Source organism: Sinohyriopsis cumingii, chromosome 10 (assembly GCF_028554795.1).
Source record: "Sinohyriopsis cumingii isolate HCF-2022 chromosome 10, ASM2855479v2, whole genome shotgun sequence".
Lineage (NCBI taxonomy): Eukaryota > Metazoa > Mollusca > Bivalvia > Unionida > Unionidae > Sinohyriopsis > Sinohyriopsis cumingii.
This window is the reverse complement of record NC_142970.1, coordinates 3129634-3156236: the sequence shown is the minus strand read 5'-3', so window position 1 is coordinate 3156236 and position 26603 is coordinate 3129634. Positions and strand designations below refer to the sequence as shown.

At 36.2% G+C, this 26603-nt stretch overlaps 1 protein-coding gene across 2 annotated transcripts in view; it reads right to left on the bottom strand.

Annotated features, from left to right (window-relative positions):
• The window catches only part of LOC149789497 (carboxy-terminal domain RNA polymerase II polypeptide A small phosphatase 1-like), a 61968-nt gene that overhangs the window by 31182 nt on the left and 4183 nt on the right, over window positions 1-26603 (bottom strand). Inside the window, exon 1 of one of the 2 annotated variants that reach the window (XM_089971528.1) lies at window positions 3566-3962. The exons of the other annotated variant lie outside the window; for it this stretch is intronic. Coding sequence (XP_089827654.1) covers window positions 3566-3653 — 88 coding nt within the window. The 5' untranslated portion in view covers window positions 3654-3962. Of the gene's footprint in view, window positions 1-3565; window positions 3963-26603 lie in introns of those variants that run through there. 2 annotated transcript variants of the gene reach the window in all.

Sequence of the window (26603 nt, the reverse complement as noted above, 5' to 3'; positions counted from 1 at the left end):
GCCTAGAGCGTATGATTGCGCGAATCTCGCAATATCTTTTGGCAAATGACCAAATGCTGTAAATACGTAAAAAGACAGAGCGACAACAAGCAAGTTTAATCAAATTGAAAAATATTAATTTCCCGAAAATCAAAAGGGGAAAGAAGTAAAACTAGCTTGCAATATGGTATAAATCCCTATTTCCTAAAATGTTCTATCAATTTCAATAGACCCGTTGTAATCCAAATTCATTCCTAAAGGTATTCCGAACAATAAAGTACCGATATGTCAACAGTACAGCAGAAATCACCGTTTTAAATCCAAAAGTTCCTGTTTCACGGTAAATCCAAAGATTTAAATATATCTAAGTCTTTTTAAATGCATTCACAATAATCCAGTAAAATGTATTTCTATTAAAATAAATACTCCAAACTACTTAATTCCAACGAACGCTTGTGAATGAATATATCTCCTCAACACTCTCTTAAGACTGATATCGACTTTAGGGATGAGTGATTCCACGTTCTACTTCGCTTTTATAGAAAAACAGGTTAAGCTATGCAATATCTAATAGAAAAAGAGGTTAAGCTATGCAATATCTAATAGAAAAAGAGGTTAAGCTATGCAATATCTAATAGAAAAAGAGGTTAAGCTATGCAATATCTAATAGAAAAAGAGGTTAAGCTATGCAATATCTAATGCCGTTTCTAGAATGTGATTCCAAGCTTTCGGTGAATCATCTCAAGCTTTCGAAATAATTCATTTACAGTTAACAGGCTGTTCCAGTTCCAACCAATCTGACACTAGAACAGTCCGACTTTTCACAGTACAAATATTCTCCTTGGATCAAGTGATGATTACTACTTTGTTTCATAACATCGACCTTGGAATTTGTATGAGTGAAACCAACGTACGCATCATATGACTCATTCCTACAAGTACACAACCATTCCACAGGATCTTAGAATTAATAATGGCATTAACTAAATGACTCTCACAAACTATTATTATAAAATAATGTACATGATATAGATGTACATAACAGTACTCATGGACGAGCTAAAAGAGCATATAATTCCTAATGTTCCTAGTGAAAACTACTGTACTAGGTGCCAGTAGCTTCTCGTGGGTCGGTGGTTCTTTTCGGAGTTTTCCCGGGTTCTTCCTCCACCATTAATACTGGCCGCCATGTATAGCCTATCGTGTGCTGAAAAATGGCGTTAAACCCCATAACAGCAACAACTGTACTAGGTCCTTGTCGGTCATTGCCTACCTTCAGCTGCAAATTATTAGACTGGTTCCGCCAAAAGACACCATACTCGCAAGAAAATAAGAAACAGGCAAATTCAGCGATTGTTTTAATCTCCCCCACCAACGATGGATAAGTCATAAAAAGTTCACAAGAATTTAATTCGAACTCCGACTACTAGGACACAGTTGTTAAGTTTCTGAACTTAACTGGAAATATTTCGCTGCTTTATCTCAAATCGCAATAAGGGAAACGTGCAGAAAAAGGGGCAGGGATGGGGAATTGATCAGTAACATCATGATTAAACAATGAAACACATTACATACCATCAAACTGTGTGCGTGTGTGTGTGTGATTAGGATTTTTAACGAAGCTTTAACAATTTTTCAGAGGTGCCCCGAGTGCCCGAGTAGTCTAAAGCGCTGACCGATACCGATCACTGCCATGTCATCTCTGTCTGCGTGGGTTCGAATCTCGGATTCGGCCAATGTGGGTATGTGAGAAAGCTTGCCAGTAGCTTCTCGTGGGTCGGTGATTCTTTCTGGGGTTTTCCCGGGTTCTTCCTCCACCATTAATACTAGCCGCCATGTATAGCCTATCGTGTGCTGAAAAATGGCGTTAAACCCCACAACAACAACAATTTTTCAGTCATATCGCTACGATGTCTGGCATTTTATAGTAATGTCAAGCATGATGTCCCACCCAGTCACATTATCCCGACACCAGGCCGACCAGTCCCAACACCAACCTCTTGATGCTGACCGCAAAGCGAGGCAGCTGTTAGTACCATTATTACAAGTCTTTGATATGACTCGACCTGGGTTCGAAGCCGCCACATCCCGCATCCAGGGCGGACGCTCCATCTACTTAGGCCACCAGAGCGGTCTTAGTCTGGGTCTGTGATGCAGAACTAATGTGCGGATACCATTTTCTATCCTCTAGTTACAGTGACGTTTGACCCCAATATCGGTAAGCTTCTTTCTTTACCCCATGAGTTTTCTCCAGGTATACGATGTGGAACCCTTGTTGTTTTGCGGAAACCATTTGTCCTTTTGTGGTGACAGTGACCTTGACTTTTGGCCTTTTTGGTCCCGAAATCGATATGGTTCTTCCTTATCCCCTGTGCAATCCATCAACAAAGTTTAGTAACTGTAGATGATGGAGAACTCAAGCTGCTGTACAGAAATCATTATTCTTCTTGCAATCACAGTAATGTTGATTTTTTTTATTATCTTAAGACTCTAAAGATGACAAGATTCTTCCATACCAAAACGACAAGCCATCTTCGAGGTTTGTTAAATGCTGATAATGGAGAAGTCGACTTATTATGCGGAATCCATTTTTCTCCTCTTAGCCAGTGACCTTCACCCTTGACGTACACACAGATGGACAGACTTTTTCAATAGATGGGCATGCAATTATAACAGCGCTACTAGTAGCGACGGACTATTAAAACAAGGATCGCGGATATGATACCCGCCAGGCATGGCCAAGCCGACTGCTACAGTGTGTTCTTGGGAAATACACTTGGTTCTGTTTCCTCGGTAAGATTTAGTCAATAATCAACGATATGCTAAATGTGCCGTCAAACCCAACCCACCCACCCCCCAATTATACAGTGTTTCTTTTTTTTAACTGCTTGCCGTTAAATTCATCTCGGACATGTCTGAGCAATGCTAATTTCAACTTAGCCATTGTGGTAGCCATACTGGATGCACGATTCGCACGATTTTTGTTTAGGACTAAATATACACCATAAACAGACTTCTGATGAAAAACCATTATAATACGACTTTCCGTTCAGGAGAAGGCGATAACATGGAAGTTGGTTCCCTTGGCATCCATACTTCATGTCAGATTGGCAGCATTCTCATATGGAGTAAATTAATATGCTATATGACCACCATTCTGGAGAAAACGCAATACAGATTATTAGATGGTCGCAATTTCTTCTTAGGACCAACTAGACATAACAAGTCCTCTGATTAAAGCTCCAAGTCGATATGACTATCCGTTCTGGAGAAGTAGCAAGAATGATATCGTGACGTCCATACTGGACATCAGTTATGCTCCATTTGTATTTACGACCAACTAGACCTCCGGATAAATGGGTAAAATTTCATGGCGATCCTCGAAGTGATTTAGAAGTAAATGTGCTAAAGAAAGGAGAAGATATTCGGTTCTATAACTGGATGAGCTAATTAAGAGAAAGATTAGCAAAAACACAATTATTAATACTAACTCCAAGTTGTGCACGGTTGGGTAGCTTGTGTCTGAAGGAATGAAAAGATGAGAGAGAGAGAGAGAGGCGAAATTTCAGACATAACCCCATATTACCGAAGATCCTTTTCAAGAATTTTCTTAGACGAAGTATCAGGCACTTCCAACAAGAAACCTCTGCCGTCCCGTACTCTTCCCAATTCATTGTTTCGGTAGGCAGTAGTCTAGAACCAAGTCGCTCGGTAAAATCAACTGTACAAGTTACAATCGTTCACAGCTGCTATAATAAATTACGTTTGTAGTGCCAGCGGGTGTAGTACCGACGATCTGCCGTCATTTGCTTGCAAGCATAATTACTCCCATTGTGGTATCCAAATGTAGCTCCACCCCTATTTTTACATTATACATTATTCAGGAAGACATACTAAACGCTCCATAACCTCATCACAAGTTGCGACACAGCATGGGATCAGAAAAGAAAAGCACCAGTCACGTTTCGAGGTCTGTAATGCGCGTCTCTATCTCTTGTTATCAGAGCTATGATAGCTGAAATATTTATAATTAACGTCACGTGTATTGATCATACAAGACCTAAATACCCCCTAACAGAATCAGCCCAATGAAAACCAGACCTAAATCTCTATATAAATGAGTGACCAATCAAAACAATGATGACCGAATTATTTATGTTTATATTTACTACACCTTGAGGTCAGTTTTTTTTTTAATTCTAGAAGCAGTGAGTGATAAATGCTTGTAAGAAAAGAAACAATCGTACATACTTGCCAATAAAAATATAGCGAGTAGGACTACCATCGCAAACTCAGATATTGGGAATGTAGTGAAACCAGCCCGGTTACCTCAACTAGTACCAAAAATAATAGGGAAGAAAAACTCCAAATTCTAAATAAATTTTTTTAAATAAAAAATATTCTGTTTCATTTTTACACAAACACAACACTATAGACTTGGGGGGGGGGGCACATTAAAACCCATTTATAAATTTCGAACACATGGGGGAAGGGCACCTCAAAGGTTACCAGCTTATATAAGCTGGGAGCTTGCTAGGGGCCCACATAAAAAGATGAAGATAAATGACTAGTCTGTATTTGTACTTCTTAGTCAGGATAAACACCATGGCACGTTTGGAAAATTAATCATAAGCCTAGACTTTTATCTAATTCATCAAAGACTACCGACACATAATGCGGTATCTTTTGCCTGTTTCTTTTTCTTTTTCTTTTCTTTTTGGTGGGGGAGGTGCACGCGTGTGTGTGTTAAATTTGTGATTGGTACATGCCACGTGCTGCACGCTTGTGTTCCAACTAGGAATTTTATTCAGTGGAAGAGGCGCGATTTGTTAACGGAATGGGTATTTTTGGTAAGAAAGGGCTGTTTTACTTGCGTCAGAATATACAATAATGAAATTAAGATTTTAATTTTATGGGGAACCAGAAACGGACAAAGAATACATTCACAAGTTTATCTTCCAATTAACAGGAGTGCCTTGAACAGAGTGAGGCTCTTCTGATAGAAAAGAATACCCAGAAAAAAATTTCTTTCTATTTTTAACTGGCCGAGTGATGAACCCTCTGACAGCTTTTCCAGTAATAATAAAACATTCAAATTATTCGCAGTGGCGGTCATGTCAACTGGTAAGATTTCATTTTCATTTAGGTCCAACAAGACATGTTAAGAAGTGTTTGGTGAAAACCCCAGTACCATCAGTTCAGCAAGAGTTGCAACAAGATGATTTTAAAAACGGTGTTTATTAGTTGTTGTTGTTGTCGGGTTTAACGCCATTTTTCAGCAAACGATAGGCTATACATGGCGGCTAGTATTAATGGTGGAGGAAGAACCCGGGAAAACCCAGGAAAGAACCACCGACGCACGAGAAGCTACTGGCAAGCTTTCTCACATACCCACACTGGTCGAATCCAAGACTCGAACCCACGCAGACAGAGGTGAGATGGCAGTGATCCGTAACGGAGAGCGCTTTAGGCCACTCGGCTCCCCCCCCCCCCGTGTTTATTAGTAGTCGGACATATAATCTAGACATATTATATAGAAGTCACTTAATGTTTGCAAATAAATATAATGCACACTTAATTCTCAACATTTATTCTGAGAACAACGACCAGAAACATGTCGGTATCGCAGCTGGGTGGTGAAAACCATTTTCAAGAAGAACCGAGCACGTGTCAGCGATGTTTTTGTTGGTGTCACATGACTACCACATTGACATGTGTTCTCTGCTTAGTGAATCTGGTTTTCTTCAAATTGCTGCAACATTTGCATATTTTCGATCACTGTTTTCACAATAAATATTTTGAAAAGTTTATGGGGTTTTTTCTTCATTTTTCTATAATAATTACGTGACTTTCATTTATATGTTCGATTTGTTTTCCTACAGCAACACTAGAAATGGTGTACTGTTGATATCACGTGACTGTATGACCTCTGATATCATTGACATGTAGGTTGCGAGAGTTGTGTAGTCACGTGACTAGGAATGCAAATGGCCAGATCCGGATCAAATTTCAGTAAGGATGTACTTTCGTCTCATCTGTCAGCGGATTAGACAAAACGAATGCTAAAATCGCAATTTTTGAGAAAGTAAATCATATTACTATCGAGTTCATGCAGGTATATTTTGATGAAAGGTCATTCAAGTTTGCTGGGCCGGCTAGTAAGCGGCTACCCCATGACGACACCAAATGGTGTCGGCGAATTCCAACTTTTCCAACTACTCTGATCCTACTCCCCAACATAAAAATGTCTAAATATCAAAAATGGGGCGGCAAGGGTCAGAGAAAACTCGGACTATGGTTACACCCACTATTTCTAACTAGCCGGACTACTGCGTGGTTTTAAAGGCACTTTTAGAATTCGGCTACGAGGCAAAAGCGTCTTCTTTCACAGTTTATCCGCAGGGGTCAAGACACTGTCCACGAGGACTACTTTTTAGGTATTACGTAATGTGCGTTGCGTCATATTCGCAACCATCCCTATCTTGATCTCGTATTAACATATCTAGTCTTTACATTATTTTTTTTCTGACACGGTCAATATGGTAGACAAGTACATGCCGCAGGTTAATTCTTGATTTATCGATATATGATCCCATATCAGAAACTGATGTGGATGACAACTTTGAAATTGCAAAATAAAGGTCAATACGAGAATCTCATGTAATAAGAACCCATTTTTGCATTTAATTGAATAAATTAACGCAAACATTTCGGATATATATATATATATATATATATATATATACATACATACATACAATTATTCTACGATGATTTTACGATTGTAATCATGATAAATTTTAAATTGCACAATACTTTTATATTGATATTTGTATCACACTTCTACAAATATTAAATACAATTGTAAAAGTTGAGTTCGGTGTCCTTGCGTGTATCTAAGTGTGAAAAAAGAAAGGACCATGCTGCTGTATGTATAAAGAGAGCTGCCACAGACGCACAGATGATGACCAAACTCTCTCTAAGCGAAATACTTCAAAGCATAAGTAAACACGATTTGAGTACGCGTTTCAGACATAAAAAGCAGTCGTTTTGTTTTCAGTATATCTGTGTCGTACACATATTATTGTGGGTATCTTTTATCATGTAACTATGACAATACAACATAGGACTTACCCTTTAACCAACCAACCTCCATACCCCCAAAAAACTAGATGAAGATATCTATGCCATATCTGTTTCTTTTTCCGTTTAGACACCTGCTGACGGATTTGTCCAAAATGTACAATTTATGAAATACATAACGTCAGATCTTTGCACAGTATTTTAACACATCTTAAGTGTTTCTTTGGCATTAAAATAAGTAATAGGATGAGGCCAAATAATAATAAAAATATGTGTGGTCCTGGTTAGATTGGAAAAATATTAGGTACAAACTTCTTTTGGTCAGGACTGATTTAAAATGAAGCATAAATAAGAAGAAAAAAAAAGCGTCATTCGCATTTTGAATTTAACTCCGATCGTAATTACATTCCTTCCTTTTTTTGTCTTATTTTTTAAAATTTGTATTCCCATTTTCCCCCCAAAATATGAAGGATCGGCAGGAATAAATGGGACTAGTCGGGTACCCAGATCCACACGTACGCTTTTTTATATATATATATATATATAAAATCTGACCTTAATGGAAGTGCAAACATCTTGATCTGTTATATTTAGTCGATGACCCACGACTTTTAAACATTTAACAACCTTAACTCAGTTAGTACTGAAATTATATAAACAGTGGGAAATATGATGCCAGAACCAATATGCCCTACTCTGCATTTATTCTGAGATCAAACCTGATTGTGTTACGAAGTACATTCCTTCCAAAGAACTCTTTCCCCCTCTCCAAGTTACAGGTATATAGACATCAGTATCAGCAATACTGGTGTACACCTATTTAAGAACCTATTGTAAAGCTTTGCTACACTTAATGGATTTTGATTACAAGTGGAACACATAAACTGTAATGGGCATCACGAGAGTGAAACTTGGCTTGTACGCTCCCTGCTCTGCTGTTAAAGTTGTTTTTAAATCGTCTATGTATGTCTCCCACACTATTGGTACAGTTGTTTTTAAATCGTCTATGTATGTCTCCCACACTATTGGTACATTTGTTTATAAATCGTCTATGTATGGCTCCCCAAACTACGAGTACATGACGCACGGTACAAACTGTATGAAAAAACGGGAACCAGCCCGGAAATGGGTGAATACAAAATGAGTATATATGGGTTTGGGTGGCCAGGATTGGTTGATAATGAAAGTTATTCTGCAGGAAAAAGAATCTTTTGAGAGCTTATCCTAGCAGTAACTAAAACAATAGAGACATTGATTTCTTGATGGAATTTCAGTCCTTTAACAGTCTTGAGCTTGGAACACTCATTACTGAAATTAGCACCCGACTCTTTGGTACGGAATTGAAAGCACATGTTTCAAAAACATTAGTCCGAGTTTCCTCTGACCCTTGCCACCCCATTTTTTATATTTGGACATTTAAGTTGGGGTGTAGGGACAGGGTCCATTCCCTATGGAAAAGTTGGAATTTTCCGACACCATTTCATGTCGGCATGGGGTAGCCGCCTACTAGCCGGCCCAGCAAACTTGAACGACCTTTCATCGAGATATACCTGCATGAAATCGATAGGAATATGATTTATTTTTCTCAGAAATTGCGATCATAGCATATGTTTTGACTTTAATCCGCTGACAGTGACAGACGAGACGAAAGTCCTATAGTTGTTTCAAAATCGTCTATGATTAGTCGTTGCTAAAAATTGGCAACACATCTACTTGTCTTTGCATGATGCATATTATTGCCAACTGAGAATTTATTAGTATGGAACATAGCATTTTCAATATAGAATTTGATCTTATTTGTACCGAGGTGCAGTCTGAAAACGTTTTACATGTTGTGAGCACAAAGTAAAAATGCAGACCAAATAAATTTAAATTATATGAGTTTTTCCCCCTGTACTTTAATTTTCCGATTTCATCCAGAAATTGTCCAAACTATCTGAATCTTTTATCAAGTCATTTTGAGCCCAAAAAGGTTTGTTTAAATTCCATGTTATTTCCTTTTTCATTAACATTCAGAAAAATGTGTTTCTTCTTCTTTTGACCTAATGCTAGCTAGAAGCCACGAAGTATTGAACTGCCATGCACACAACGAAATATTTACTGACATACTGTTACGATATGTAAATATGTCAATGCTATATAAATATTTCCATAAGAACCTGTATTTTCCATGGTGCATCAATAGACTGGTTGGTGATCCATGTAAACCTACAATAAACTGTATTTCCCATGGTACATCAACAGACTGGTTGGTGATCCATGTAAACCTACAATAAACTGTATTTCCCATGGTACATCAACAGACTGGTTGGTGATCCATGTAAACCTATAATAAACTGTATCTCCCATGGTACATCAACAGACTGGTTGGTGATCCATGTAAACCTACAATAAACTGCTCATTTGCTAGCACTGTTGAAATTTACCTATATAATATATGCATCTGACCTCACCTATCTAGAAACTTGCGCTCTTCTTCCGACACTCGCATTTTCGCTGTTCCCGCTGTTAAAACCAAGTCATACATATTTCGACAACAAGAACTGACTTAAAGACTTAATAATATTTACTTCCTTAATTATTGTCAGCATGTTTTTGTTTTGGAATTTCAAAGTGTCTGTTTTGGAATTTTGTCATTGTATCTGTTTTTATGTTTTCTAATATTATAAAGCATTTAGATCTCCAAGAGATTAGCCGCTGTACCAAGTCCATATTAGTAGTAGTAGTAGTAGTAGTATTTCCAAAGCCAAGAGAGTACCGGTATGCACCAAAACATGTGAAAATATCATTCTCATTTTGCACAATGTGGACATCATCAGAAGTCTCTGTCATGGTGGCTGTATCATATGAAGTCTATTGTTGAAAACCTCAAGTGTATATATACACATCAATTAGGAGAAGTGAAGAGCTACCAATATTTTCAAAATATGACTTCAGATTTATGAGAAATAACAATAAGATATTCAAGATGGTTGCTGTAGTGGCCATTTTTTTTTACTCAGATCAGTACCATTTTCGTTTAGTGAAAAGGCCCTGTTAACATGACAATCCATTCTGGAGGAGTGTCGATAACACGGTTATCAAAATGGCTGCTATGCCCGCCATACTGTATGCCGGAGCAAATACATTTTCATTTCGACCAACTAGACCATGGAATGAATGCGTGTGTAAAGTTACAACGCAATCCTTCAAGCACATTAGTAGAAACAGAGACAACAAACTTGCTAACGAATGGTCGGGTAGATGACAGACAATTTACCATCCCATAAGCTATTCTGGTCTACGACCTGCAAACCTAAAATGAGCACATTCATTATGTTGCGTTTAAAGTTGCTAGATACATGCAAGTTTAAAGTTTTAAGTACTAGTATTACACGAACAGTAACTGAGACATCGCAAATACAGTAATGAAACAGCATTCTTTTCGGTACTTTTTCCACGTTGGCCGAGCTCAAGACTAGAACCAACGCGGACAGAGGTGAGATTACACGTGATTGGTAAAGGACAGCGCACAAGACCTCTCTGCCAGCCAAGACCCTTGTACAACGCTTGAAACTAGATCAATAACGTCTTTTAAACAATGTATCAAAATATGCACACATGTCTAATCACTGCTAGTGTTTTTTTTTCACCAACTATTTACTCTTCCAAAATATTTATAAACCTTTAATCTGGAGATTTAAAAAAAAAACCTGACGGTAAATAATTGCTTTGTTATAACGGTGAAAACGCAAATAAAGTTTGGAATATCTGGTCCGAATACTATAATTCTGTCATATTTCTTATTACATTAGAATGAGCTTTCCAGTCATCGTTCTTGCTTAATTTATAAATGATTTACTCGACTACATTCATAAAATGTACAATTGACTCGTTCTCCAATTCACAAAAACTACATTTATAATTCTTCAGAATGCTGACTTTGCTAAAAAAAATTAAGTGTGTACATAAAATTGTATGCAATATCTGAAACTGAAAATCTCCCAACCTTGACTTCTGAGGACCGCTCCGGTGGTCAAGTGGTTAAAGTGTCCGCCTCTGATGCGGGAGGTCGTGGGTTTGATCCCCGGCCGAGTCATACCAAAGACTTACAAAAATGGTATTAACAGCTGCCTCGCTTGGTGTTCAGCATTAAGAGGTGAATATCAGGACTGGTCGGCCTGGTGTCAGGATACTATGACAGTCCTGGGTGGGACCGTTCCTCTTTCTCAATGCCAACCATAGCACTTTTTCCACCATGGTAAAAAAATAAAATACAAATTAAGATAATTTTAAAAATTGCTAAATTGATTTATGTTTCCTAATTGAGCCAGCTTTGTCCATTACTTTTGAAGTGCTTAGTATATTATATATTCTAAACAGTATAATATATATGTTTAAAGAAAACGTACCTAATCTAATTTTAAAACCAGAACAACTGGAAACACATTTTTGGGCCTCAAAGGCAATGCATGTCATGCTATAGGTGCGATGACAGTATCACACAATTCACAGACAATTTATTGTTGTGCTATAGGAGTGATGACATGGTATGTATCACACAATTGAGAATGTTTCTTGTACAACAGGAGAGAGAGAGAGAGAGAGAGAGAGAGAGAGAGAGAGAGAGAGAGAAAAAGAGATTTGGATTTTAATGTAGCTTTAACAATTTTCCAGTCATATCGCTACGATGTCTGCAGTGTGGCAGTTTACAGTGATGCCTAGCACTTGGGCATCATGTCGCAGACAAGTAGCATGATGTCCCACCCAATCACATTATCCTGACACCAGGCATACTAGTCATAAAACTAACCTCTTAATGTTGAGCGCGAAGCAAGGCAGCTGCATGTACCATTTTTGTAAGTCTTTAGTATGACTCGGCCGGGATCGAACCTACGACCTCCCGCTACAATGTCTGCAGTGTGTCAGCTTATTGGTATGTATCACACAATCTACAGACAATGCCTATTGTGCTACAGTCGAAATGACCATCCCTCTAGGAGAAGCAGCTATAGCACAATTTTCAAGACGGTCACCAAGGACCAATAGGAGTTTTTTTTTAAGACTACACAAAATGAAATCTTTTGAAGATGTCATTATGGCTTTCCATTTAAAAGCAGCGATAACTGTCATGGCTACCATAATGGACATCTGATCAGTGTTATTTTCATAAGAAGTCTTTTAGTGAAAATCCCATGATAATATGACCATCCATTTAGAAGTACTAAGTAGCGCTAACAAAAATTAGCCTATAATGGCTACACTGGAAATTTGAGCAGTACCATTTTCATTTGGACCGCCTAGACCTTGGAATAAATATAAAGTTTCGTGGTGATCCTCTTACGTAGTTAGGAAGGTGTAGCCATAATAGACAGGATGACAACAGGTCATCCCATGAACCCTTCTGGTCTAGGATCCGTAGTTTTAAAACAAAAGATAAAACAGAGCCAAAATTGTTCATAATTTTTCTAAAGTGACATGAAGCTCTTTCAATTTTCTTGTCAAGCATATAATGCACTGGGATATTCTGGCAAAAGTATGTATTTCGCTGTGGCATGCTGTTGCATAAAATATTGTCATGGCAATGTGTACTGACGAATCATTGCACATATGGTTCCTAAGTATCATACTGACCTTGACTTTTAACACCATGACTATAAGTAATTAAAGTAATGAGCTATCAGCAATTATACATAATGGAAAGGAGTCAGATGTCAAATAAAAACCAAAACTGCAAAGACATAAATTCCAAAGATTTCACAACCAAACATCAAGTTCCAAGTCATCATTCCAAGGGTTGTGCATTACAATCTGGGTCATTAATGGAAGATGAGTGGTGAGAAAGCACTGAAGGAAGGGAGAATGGAGGTAGAATATATCTGCAGCTGAAAAAGCATGGAGAATTGCGGTGCAATGCCATTGCATAAGCTCAAGATTTTTTGTGTGTGTAGATTTTCAAATTAGAACAACTGGCTACATTGGTTAACAAGAGACCATCCAACAGGCTCGTGCTCTAATGGCCGAAAAAAAAATCCAGGAATCAAAGAGAAAACCACTTTTTCTTCCTTCCTTCTAACTTCTCTGTATTCTTCACCGATATTCAAATTAGCTGCTGTAGTGGACATGTTCGATTTCAGATTGGTTTTTAATTCACCGAGGACACAATAGACACCATTACAAGTTTTCTGGTGAAAACCACTCCTTAATATGACCAATCTTTTGGGGACGGCCATCATGGCAACCATGGTGGATGTACAACTGGCACCATTTTAATTTTTAATAGGTATATTTAAAAGTCTTATGCTGAAAATCCCCATGTTGAGAAGGTCATCAGTTTATTCGGAGTAGATATAATATTTTTAATATAGCCACCATGGTGGCTATCTTGAGGGTCAGTTTGCGTCAATTTCATTTAAGACCAACTAGACACCACAAGAATTCTTCTCATGAAAAATCAATGTCAAAATGACTTTTTATTTAAAAACAGTAGCTGTAACAAAATGTTAAAAATGACAACGTTAGTAGCCATATTAGTGGTCAAACTGACACTATTTCAATTTAGGATCAACAAGACAATGGGTGAAATTTCCGATCAATATGAAGTTTTCTTCTGGACAAGTAGCTATAACACGTATTCAAGATGGCTGCTTCGGCAGCCATATTGGCTGTCAAAATGGCACTAATTTCATTTAGGTATCAACTAGACATCAGTGTACAACGTGTGCTAATGTTCGGATGGACAAAAAAAAAAAAAAAGACCATCACATAAGCTGTTCTGACCCGTAAACATTAACAAAAATAATGCAAAAGTGTTTAAGTAGCTCTTATCTACACATGATTGAAGAAAATAACCATTCTGTACCTTAAGAAATGATAAACAATTTCTACTGTCAAACCTGCTACAAAGGTAACCCAAACGAAACAACCACTTCTCGTAATAATCAAATTCTAAAGGTCCATATCACCAATATCCAGAAACGAACATGACACTGACATATTTTATAAAGTAAGATATTTTGCTTTGCTGACTGCTAAATGCACGCTTAAGGGACAACCATTTTCACCTTAAAGGTGAGAGGTGGAGGCTGGGACTTTCTTTCCAACAAGGATATTTTTGTTCCTCTTTTATCCCACGAGTATTTTCACCCAACTATAATAACAGATTAAAACATGGTCTTTAAAAAAAAAAATGATAGCAGGGGTATATTTTTCAAGCTACTTAGGAGCATTACATTTTTTCCAATAAAACATGCCTCCCCATGCCCGTCATATTAAATGAATGGTTCCTAAATGTGCATGTATTTGTACTGAACATATGACGACTTTAATATTTTACAACTAAATGTCAATAACTGTAATGCTCAACCTCACTGTGTACACCTAATGGTTGATGGTGTTTAATACTGTAATGTATACATGTGAAAACGGATTCGTTTAGTTTGCTGCCAATAAATATTTATATAAATTGGTAAACGTGTAAACATGCATAACGCAGTCATTGACACTGGAACTATCTGCTCAGATTACAGTTGTACATCTCTACATCTGTGTTCTAGAGATAGTTCTGTTCATTCTTTTCTTAAACTGACAACGACGTTAGAAATAAACATTATAAAAATACAGACATCTCAAGATAAATAATGGTGAACATTTTATCAAAATTTCTCTATGTGTTGTTAACAGCATCCACAATCTCTTTAATTTTCATTAAAAATACTTTCCAATCAAACACATCTAAACTAACATTGTGTGGCATTAAAATACATTCTTAGCTAAGAAGTGTGTGTGTGTGTGTGTGTGATCTGTCTGCAGTGTGACAGTTTATAGTGATGACTAGCACTGAGGCATCATGCCGCAGACATGTAGCATGATGTCCCACCCAGTCACATTATCCTGACACCTGGCCGACCAATCCTAACACTAACCTCTTAATGCTGAGCGCCTAGCAAGGCAACTGTTAGTACCAAGTCTTTGGTATGACTCGGCCCGGAAGAAGAAATGCGTATTATTCATATTACTAATAAAATGGAAGGTAAATATAGCTTTACACAAAATTATTTTAGGTTTCTCAAGGCATAAATTTGAGAGAAAAAAATCCGAATTCACTATTTTGTTTGCACACGATTTCAAACTTAATAAGGTCCATGAGAAAAAATGCCAAGATTTTAAGAAATTATATTCAAAATCATTTAAATTTCCATTTTCAATGCCATAATTATCCAAATAAATATCAAAGTTTGCATCACCATCTTCCACGCAATTCTACTTAAGAATCACAATTAATTTGCATTATTACGATAAAAAAGACTTTAAATAAAATCCTTTATCTCTTGCATGACATCAACAAAAGTTATGAATATTAATAAGATTGACCAATGTTATCTCACCATATATTGTTTATTTACTTTTTTTTACAAATATAAAATTTTAACTGTCACTGATGATGTCACTTTTTTATTATATTTATTTCTTAACTTCACTGTCACTTTAAAATATGAATGATTTTTTACAATGCTTGGAAAATGTATAAGTTAATAATAAACTGTTGTACACAAAATTATATAGAATTGATTTACTTATAATGCTGACAAAATTTATTGAAACTACATTTACCAATGTTATAGAAACACCATTCCAAGTTTGTAAGCCATTTCACAGTTTCTTCTACATAAGCTTACAGAGGCATCCCAGTAGCAGTACATCCAGCTGCATGATCAATTTTCATCAAGTGAATCTATGTAACAACCAGAAAAAAATATGAACTGTTCTGGTGGCATAAGTGGTCTGCCTCGGATACAGCAGGTCATGGATTCAAATCCAAGCCAAGTCATACCTAAGACTAACAAAAATAGTACTAGCAGCTGGTCGGCCTGGTATCAGGATAATATGACCAGGTGGGAATGATAATACATGTCTGCGGCATGATGCCACAGTGCTGGACATCACTATAAACTGCCATACTGCAGACAACGTAGCGATATGACTGAAAAATTATTCAAGCTACCTTACAAATCTAAGACACACACTTATCATGTTGGTCCTAAACTTGTTTAACTGAAATTGTTATATATATATATATATATATATATATATATATATATATATATAAAAGATAAAGACTTGTTTCACAAACTGAATCCTATTGTAATAAACGGGCAAAGACAAAAAGACAAACAGCAAATGAAACAATCACAATCTGAGCAAGATAAGGCATACACAGTATGGCTGTCAGCCATTCAGTAAGTCTAGAAGGTAGATAGAGGAAGAGGTCGAGTTTCTAATCATAATTAAACAGCATCATTTTAATCATGCTAACCATACACATTTATACATATATTTAGAAATCTGGGTTAACAATGCAGGATAAAATTGTTACATTACAGTACTTTAATACTATTACAGCATGGTATTTTAACACCCTTCTTTCACATCTATACCATATATACCTACTTTATAAGGCAAATCCAACTGCACAGTCCTAAATCAACCATTCCATAATGCACCAGCAAAAGTGTCTATTCTGCTTGATAAGAGTAATCAGGAGAAGAAATAAGAAAGACCCTGATATGCTGCTAGAATAAGTGACAGTAGATTATGGTCTATGTTGTTTTTGCAGTTGATTTGGCTTGTACGCAAGTATATATGGTACATGATCTTTAATAAGCTTATATATCTATAGGTGTAGCAGGAAGTGATATTTGGTACAATTTTGCATTATACCCTCAACTCCCAGGTCCCATGTGGCCAAGAGATCCAAGGCTCTCCAATTTACAGATCATTCACATCTCACCTGTCAGTGTGGGATTGAGCATTGGTTCAGTAAATGAGAGTTTTGACTTTTGAAATTTACTGCAGAAATATGCTCCTTTCATTTTTCAAGACAAGTCTCCAGTAATGGAGCAAAAAACATTATAAATCTGAAAGATCTAGTACAATATTCTGGTTTAATTTATCAAGCAAAATCAACCATAAAATACCTTAATTAACAAAATTTAAGCACCCCATATCACATGGCCTGTGTTTGAAGTGGCATTCTTTTCAAAAGTCATTTGAAGACAGACATGTGGGTGTCAGGTATTTTTAAAATGTAAACAATTAAATTACAAATAATTTGTAAGTTTTAATCACAATTACACACTGTCCAAATACTTTTGGACAGGTTAGCTTATTAAATTACATTACTGTTTTTAATAAAATCAATTCCATTTTTCTGTTTATGTTCTTGGGTGGCTCAGTGACTGAGTGAATTGTAAGTTCCTTGTCATCAACTCCAAGCTGTGTGAACTGCTTCAGGCTGCAGACATGTCTCTGGATTCAAGCCCATCAAATGGAACCAAGGTACAACTAAAGGGTCCACCATCCCTCTGGTGGCAAGATGGTTTCCTCAGGGTAATCCAGTTTCTACCAACTCGGTTAAACAGCCTCCATTAACTTCACCACCATGAGTACAGTACAGTGGGGTATCACCATAATTCTATGCATTATGATGATAAATGTACCATAAAATGAATTGTCAGATTGTCATAAAATGAATTGTCAGATGGCAGTGAGGAGATCTAGAAACAGAATAAAGCAATACTGAATGCTGACACATGCAATACGAAAATTTGTACACAGAAATTGATGATAAGAAAATGTAGTATTCCAGTATCACTTGTATCACATTTAGAAGAAATATTGCCAGATTAAAGATGCAATCTTGAATGTACATCCAACAGACACAGAAAATGCAAAATAGAATATACAAACAGGAGATACATGCATGGAATTAAAATACATGCAAATAATTAAGGCAGTAATTTCCCTCCATAAGTATGAGGAATGGTGCAAATATAGCAATCCCTGTAGCATTATCATGGTTGGCAAGTTTCAGGATAGATCATTCTACCTACCGGTAAGCAGTTGAGAGCATCCATGTACTCTGATAAACTTGTGGAAAGATCAAGAAATACTAAAAGTATTTGATATTAATATATCTACTGAACAGATAAATCTATTGGTTGTTATGTGGTGACAACAAAGAGGATAATAACAAGCTTTATTTCACACCATAAAGTCTAAATTAATACCATACTAAACTGTGCTATCTTCCATCCAAATCACACATAATATTATACAACTGCAAATGTAAATATATAGACCAAAACCTATCTGGCTACCACAAGCTAACAATGGCAATGTAAGCCAAAATATATGGACCTGAAACTACAATGGCTACCACAAGCCAATAATGTCAACAGAAGCCAAAATATTTCGACCTGAAACTACAATGGCTACCACAAGCATACAATGTCAACAGAAGCCAAAATATATGTTCTGAAACAAGCCAACAATGTCAATGTAAGCCAAAATACCTGTATATGAACCAAAACAAGCCAACGATGTCAATATAAGCAAAAATACCAGTATATCACCAAAACAAACTAACAATGCCAACGTAAGCCAAAAAATAAATAGTACAATAAAACAAGACTAATGAGGGCTGTCTGATTGTAGTAAACCGGTTTTATATAAAATCACTCATTCCTCCAAATCTGTCTGCTAACTGGCATTTCATGAAGATGAGAAATTACATAGCATGATTACCACACGGTCAACCTTTGGATTTTGTAAGCAATCAAACCTCATGCAAGTAGCAATCTCTATGCTGATTTGGAAAAGAGCAAGCATCAATGTTTACACATGCAACTAGGATGGTCCCAGCAAAAAGACATGTGATTATTAGGGAAATTTTCATTTTTGATCTTGTTGCCCTTCAACTTTAGTCTTTACCTTAAACTGAATTTAAGTGTTTTCATTACTAATGCTCCCCAATCTCAAAAACACAGACTTTACAGTCTACTGGTAATTAATGTATATTTTATTTAATACGAAATGGAGCATTTCTGCATGTTATATGTTAAAGAAATAGAGTTCATACTATCCTTTACAGAACCAAAAAAATATAAAATATGTACTTCTCGCTGTTTGCAGTAACTGTACTACAAGGCAAAAAGTGGAGGACAAGCAGATAAGCCACAATATTTTCTATTTATTTATAGTGGTGATTTTGACAACCAACAGCACAGACACAGTCCTTGTATCTGAATGATTTTCTTTTATCTAAGTCAACTCTCAACGATTTATTGTTCAGTTCATAACTTTAGTAATGTTTGATTTTACAAATTTTTTAAGAAGAACTGCCTCATTAAGTATACAATTTAGCTTCCAGCGGGGCAAATTCAGGCTGACATTCACATGCAGCTAGGATACTGTTCATTGCCACAGGTAGGGCAAGTATGACAGACCGAAAACAGATCTAGTAATGGGGCTAGAAAATCCATATCTGCTTTTATGTATGAGTGGTGAAAGAAAAAGGGCAAATCACTTTTTCAAACTACTTGTCTGACTGAACAAGTGTCATTTTTTTGCAAATTCAGTATCGTGTACAGAAAAGAATCAGTAAAACTGATCATGGGCAACTATTTAACTTAACATTTTTTGAGCCCTGTGCAAAGATGGGATGCATGCTGTGTCTGCTCACATAAATACTCTGAATACACTTTGCTATGTCCCTGTTCTCTGTTACAGTTTATGATCACACTGATGGTCAGACGTAATATCCACAATTTGGATCTTGTTTTCCACCACTACTGGTATATACAAACTGCAAAACCACACTATGGCTTTCTTGGTTCAGATAAGAAAATAAAAACAGGAGTCCAATAGCATGAAGTACTGGGTGAGACTTCTTCACCCACATCACCCTCAAGGGGGTCTTCAAGCAAAATTGTTCTAGTCCTGTCTTGAGAGCATAAATATTTCATGTTTTTGACAAAAGTACCTTAATCAAGAGAAAGTTGATACAATGTGGTTAATGCTGATGTGGGGCCCCAAGTGGTCGAGAGCGCTCTTCATTACAGATCACTGCCCTCTCACCTGTCTGCGTGGGTTCAAGTCTCGGATTCGGCTAATGTGGGTATGTGAGAAAGCTTGCCAGTAGCTTCTCGTGGGCCGGTGGTTCTTTCCAGGGTTCCCCCCCCCCACCGAGTTCTTCCTCCACCATTAGTACTGGCCGCCATGTATAGCCTATCATGTACTGAAAAATGCGTTAAACCCTACAACAACAGCAACAAATGCTGATGTACTGCTGACGAGAACATTTTAAACAATGTTTGTGAGCAAATGTGTATTTTCTAAAATTTAAGTGATCAAAAGATGATGACAATGTGGATGATATTTCAGAATAAGCAGACTTGCAGGAGACATCATTAAGTAACCTCCTTAAAATACACTGTTCCACTAACAGTGAGTAGATGGATCTGTGGACATTGTCAAGCAAACATTATGACTGGTCTTTTGGCTACAAGAATAATGTCAGCATAGTGAATAAACAAAGTGACTTTTTTTCCAAACAAGAGGCCGAAGTGAACATAGTGGTGAATCTACTACATTAATTGGGAGCATTTGCAGCTTTGGACTTTTACTGAAACATTTCAATCTTTTAATAGTAAATCTTGCTTGCCAAAACATTTACCTCATTCTGTTAATATCTATAAAATGTACCATGAATGAAACCAGCAATTTCTAGTTTCCTGACTGTCCACATTTATTTTACTGCTTTTTCTAGAAAAAGAGAATTAAAAAAAATATCTGAATATTATGACCAATCTGGATTTCACTGAAATTATAGGTAATTGAATAATAAGTCATGCTCACTTACAGTAAGATGCTTAAGTAATTTCACCAGATATTTTAAGCATCTACTAGACCTTGACTTGAAAGATTCAATAATAACAACCTCCATTTGTAGACAGTTTTCAAATGTACATCAAGTAATGTTTGAAAAATGTAAATTATTTAATAGAGATAATATGTAACTAGCTGTTATATAAAATGAGCTGCCTAGTAACAGTGACAGGTCTTTTCTCAATGAACACAAGTAGGTCAGGCAATTGTGGTTCAAGCTGGAGGGTGAAACACCACTTGCAACAAATCTATTTTGACTGTGTGACCCAATTAGTTTAATCATGAGACCAGACAGCATATTTTTTGCAGGCCTAACAGCTAATTGCAGGAGCAACTAGAACTTTAAAAAAATATATATAGAAAGTCAACAAAATGGGGCTAGTAAAAGTCTTCATTTTTTATCATCTTTACCTATTTTATTTTATGGCAGAACAGTAACACTAATCCAATAATGAAGGATTCTATGCCAGGATACTTTGTGTCTAAATTGGTTAAAGTATGCTGTACATTTAGTCAGTTTTTTTTTTAGGAGACGGCCATAGTTAATGGCATATTCACATTATTTGTGCACATGCATATTTTACAAATCTTCTAGCTGCAGTGTAGGATTAAATTCTATCAATTAGTATGTCAGTTACTTTCTATTTTTAGGAATAGCAACATTAATATTTGATGGAAGATTGACATCATTTGTTCAAATTTTAAGTCATTCATGCCAGCATGTTTTCTGTCAAATGTGGTCAGTTGTGTCGAGTGGTGTTCTATTTTTTAGTAACAGTTAGTCATATTTGATAAAATTATTTTTATTTTTTCAACATGTGCTAGTAATGGCAGTCATACTGAAGGTGGATCCAAATCATTTGTGTAAATTTGAAAGCTTTAAATGCTTATTGTCAAAATGTGACAGAATTAAATTCAACAGATAAATATAATGTCTTTCAATACTTGAGGCCTCTGATCTGGTCCATAAAACAACAGACAAGACAATGTGCACCATGGCATTCATAAGTTATTTGTGAATACATACATACTGTAACATACATACACACATACAAACAGACATACATACAAACATATATGCATACACACATACATATATGCATGCATACATACAAACATACTGTTTCTACAAGGCATCCCAGTATGATAGTACAAAGATATTACAACCACTAAGAATCTTCATTCTCTATTTGTATCAACAGCTTTTGAGACTAGGTCACTGCAATGGTGTTTCTATATTTCATAACTGTACCCTCTGAAGAAGCTTCGCACTAGGATGATCCCTGTAAAATCATGTGCAAATTAGCCAGGAGTCTTTTTTTTAAGAAGAGATGAATAAGCGTGTGTGAGCTAATTAAACATGGACATTACAACTAAATATTTATATCTGCACACACTGGTAATCCCATTCAACTTTATGTCACCTGTAGGTATGTCACCTGTAGGTTGAAATATTGGCTCAAATTTATTGATGCCAAAATAATGTAATTTACAGAATTTCAGATTTGTATCCAATTTTATAAAGTAATAGTTCAATAACTGAAACATAAACCAATGCCCACAATTACTCAAATGACTGCTTACTCCAGTGTAAAGCAACTTACGTTTGTGACCCCCATTAAACTTGAACTAAATATATTCAACCCCTTCCCCAATTCTTTGAATTTCTGAAATTCTACTGTGCAAGATTCATGTCTCATCAGTACATGGATATATTTGGTTGTCTAGTGGTAGAACAGGGTAAAGCATCTTTCTCCCCATTCTTAGGGATAATGACAATCTGGTAACAAGTACCTCTGCAGACTCAAATTTTACCCACCTCAAAACTTCTGATATGATTATCCCAGCAGGCTAAAGCGTTACCTGCCCCCAAGCCATCTAGTAACAGTACCCTATCAGACTCAAATTTTACCTACACACACCCCACTCTACAAATGTAAATGCTCATTTACATTAGAAGCGATAAATGACCAGCAATCCATGTAGATATTTTCTACAGCTATCTTGAAGTGCCAATTTTCACTGCCCCACATTAACAAAGTCCCATATCATGATCATGATCATTATACATGTACGTCAGAGGTACACATGTACATAAATGTCACCTTCTCTTATCAACCAAGGTGCAACACTAAAGTGTGATTAGGTGCAATGATAAATTGGCTTACCTGTATAGTGTGGTATGGTGTATAGGCAGCATGTACCATGATATCACTTTGTGTACAGCATTTTTTAAAATGCATATATATATATATACAGTGGAACCCCGCTATAACGCGATGATCGGGGTCCATAAAATCGGATCGCGTTAAAAGCGGGGTCGCGTTAATGCGGGGTTTCACAATATTTAACTTTTTTTCCGAGAACATATACGTGTATACATGTACAATGATCAAAAGTCGGCTTATCATCAGATGAATATTAACTGGAATGCATTAATTAAGATATATTCAAAATAATCGATGGCTAATATATGGCTAATATATTTATAGGTTATTACTGTGCATTAAAAACATTTACTAATTTTTATTTGTTTGAACGATAATACAGATTGACAGATTGACCGATAATACCAGACTATCGCTATATCATGAAAAGTGTATCAACACCGTATGCTACCGTGCCGTCGTGGCATGCAGTTCATCCATAATGGATGTAATTTAATTGAAAATCGTACAGATTTAAAATATTCAATAATTTTGTAATAGTCTGAATTCGTCGTGTAAAATATAGGATGAACAAAATATTGAAACCATTTACTTGCCGTCTGATATCGTACGGTCATTGCATGCAGCTATTCCCGGGTCTACATACGGTGTCTGTACAAATTTCATACCGCTAAAATTTTATCATATGCGACAACTGCAAGAATAATTAACAATCAACGCATGATTTCAGCGTGCAAATAACTTTTATTTCAGATTTTGTGAACATCAAAAGAAACATGTGAAAACTGCTAAATTAATCGTTGCGCAAAGTGCAAAGTCAGTGTGGTTCCAAATTTAAATTTCATCATTTCTTGAAAAATATATCCAATGACGTTTGCTTCTTTGCCGCGAACTTACTCGCCTTAAATTTGGAATCATCTCCATTGATACGGCGATCAAATTTCTCTGCTTGGGCTTTCAGAATTGGGCCAGAAATTGGAACACCTTCTGAGCGAGCTTGTACAAACCATTGGTACAAAGCTGAATCTAGGACATTGTCATTAGCTAACTTAACCCTTTTACGCTGTAAACCAGTTTCCTCTTCAAGAATGTTGGGTAGACTACGGAGCTTTCCTTCATCTGTTTTCCACCCTCGCAAAGTGGACTCGCTGATTCCTAGATCTCTGGCAAGCTGAGTTTGTTGTTTGCCCTTCTTTAGTTGATCTAGGGCATACAGTTTCTCTTTAGCAGAAAATGACTTGCGTTTTTGAACTTGCTTTTCCATAACAGTAAAATATTTTTTTATATAAGCAAACAACGTACACAGATAAAGCTCGATAACTAAGTAATGAAGGCCTGCAATGGTTACGAATCACTTTTTATATAAAACAAAATTAAGCTGAACGGATGTACAATTTTATACCCTTTTAATTCACAGATAATAAAGTGGATATTATTTACTTTCAACTGTTTGTTGTTTGATCACACCGCCAAGCACAGCATACATGTTGGCGGCTTTCGTCCTTTGATGTTTATTAAATTGTGCGACTCTTGTATCAACCACAGCTTTGTCTGCTGCTTGGCTGTGATTGCAGTTAAATAAGAAGCCCATGTCGGCTATTGTTTGAGCAACGACTGTATACAGATTTCATGGAAGACAATCACAAAGACGATTTACTGGCTTTACTCATGGATCCGTAATAAGTAACACTTCGATAATGTTTACTTCGGCTTAACAATTCAAAAACCTAATTAAACCAGTTTTCTCTTCTAGAGTAGAATACGGAGCTTCACCACAACCTGTTCAAATTGATAAATTTCAGAAGCCAAGCGTTGTACACACTATTTCTCGTACGTTATATATATCGTATTATTTTAGAATTCATACAGGATCACTTCTCCAAAATCACTTAAAGAACCTGGATAAATTGTTAAGTTCCGATCGTTTATTATTAAAAGTCATACGCGAATTCTTCCTCCAAATTATAATAAACGTTTTACACACTATTTCTCGTACGTTAAACAAATATTTTCACGGTCCGATAAAAATACACGTAAATGAATTTCAAATTTCAGGAACAATGCCACGATCATATTATTTTAAAAGTCACAACTAATCTCATGCCCAAAATGAAGTTAATTTCTTGTTTTGTTTTTTTTTACTTTTCTCCAAATTTTTTTTCTCCATGTGTGAATGAATATACGAAATTTCGGGAGCCATGCTACGACCGCGTTATATCCGAATTCGCGTTATGGCGGGGCGCGTTATAGCGGGGTTCCACTGTATATATATATATATATATATATATATATATATATATATATATATATATATATATATATATATGTGTGTGTGTGTGTGTGTGTTGTTTATTGTGGATATAGGTGCAAATACACATATAAAATAAAATAAAAAGTATGTACTTTTTTAAAAATAAACTCTCCCACCCTCAAAAACCCAAAGGCTTAGGATAATTACAGAACTACAGTACAATTTCAACTAAAACTGCAGTGCATTGTTAATGGAAATTATGGCACTGCAGCATAATTTCTTTCAATTATCTTAAAAAAAAGATGGTTCTGGTCAAGCAGGGGAGCAGTACCTTTTGTGGTGGTTTTGGTAAGGTTTATGAAGGAATATCCACACACATACACACATTTACACACTGTTGGTATATCAACTGAACTTGAAAGGTCATTGATGGAGAAAACTGTTTGAAATATTTTTGTTTGTATAATTCTGTATAAAGATCACATTGATAATTCATATCTCATGGCTTTTTCCCTGATGATGTTATTCTTATAAGCTCCATCCTATAAACAATAAAAGTTAAGCTATGCTATCTCAGTTGGCTGAGCACAGATCTTGTAATCCAGTGTATGCAGGTTCAATATCTACCCAGGTCAGCTGCTTCAATATGTCCTTTAGCGACATAATTTTTTTTATGTAAACGGAACACTCTGTTTAGCATGTATTTAATATGTTGCACGCCCTGTCAATTTGAATGGAAATACTTCATGCATGATATGAATTAGTTAGTTTTAGCTACATTTAATGATGCTAACCTGAAAATTTATTGAACTACAAACACGACTAACATTCGCGATGCTGTTATACAACAATCTATATTGCTGATCATTCGTACCCTCAAACTCTAAAGAAACAGAAAGCTAGTAAAATTTTGGAGAATAAACTTCCATAAGAAATCTTCAGCACCAGTTACAAACTAATTTACAAGTGTTTCTCCTTATGTAAGAAGAGACAAGAGATCTTGAGCATCAGTTTTCTCCATGAATAATAACATTCCCAGGTACAAGGTCATGACTCAAAAACAAATTGCTCTTGAGATTTCAGTTTTGACACTCAAGATTTTGTTGTCACGGGTCAAATGACTCCTCAGTTTTAATATCTATTACGAACCATGATGAGTGTGATTCATCTGGTCTGATAATGTTACTCTTACCACATATAACCAGAATTTTGTAAGACTGAAGTTTTAAGGATACATTGTCACACCGAGGATCATGTATGCTTGCCTACTTTTTGATTTTGAGAATAACTATATAAATAATGTGATCAGTAAGAGGATAAATAATATCAATAGTTTCTAATCTATGGAATGACTACTCTGGTGGCCTAAGTGGTTAAAGCAGTCACCTCAGATGCAAGCGCTCATGGGTTCGATC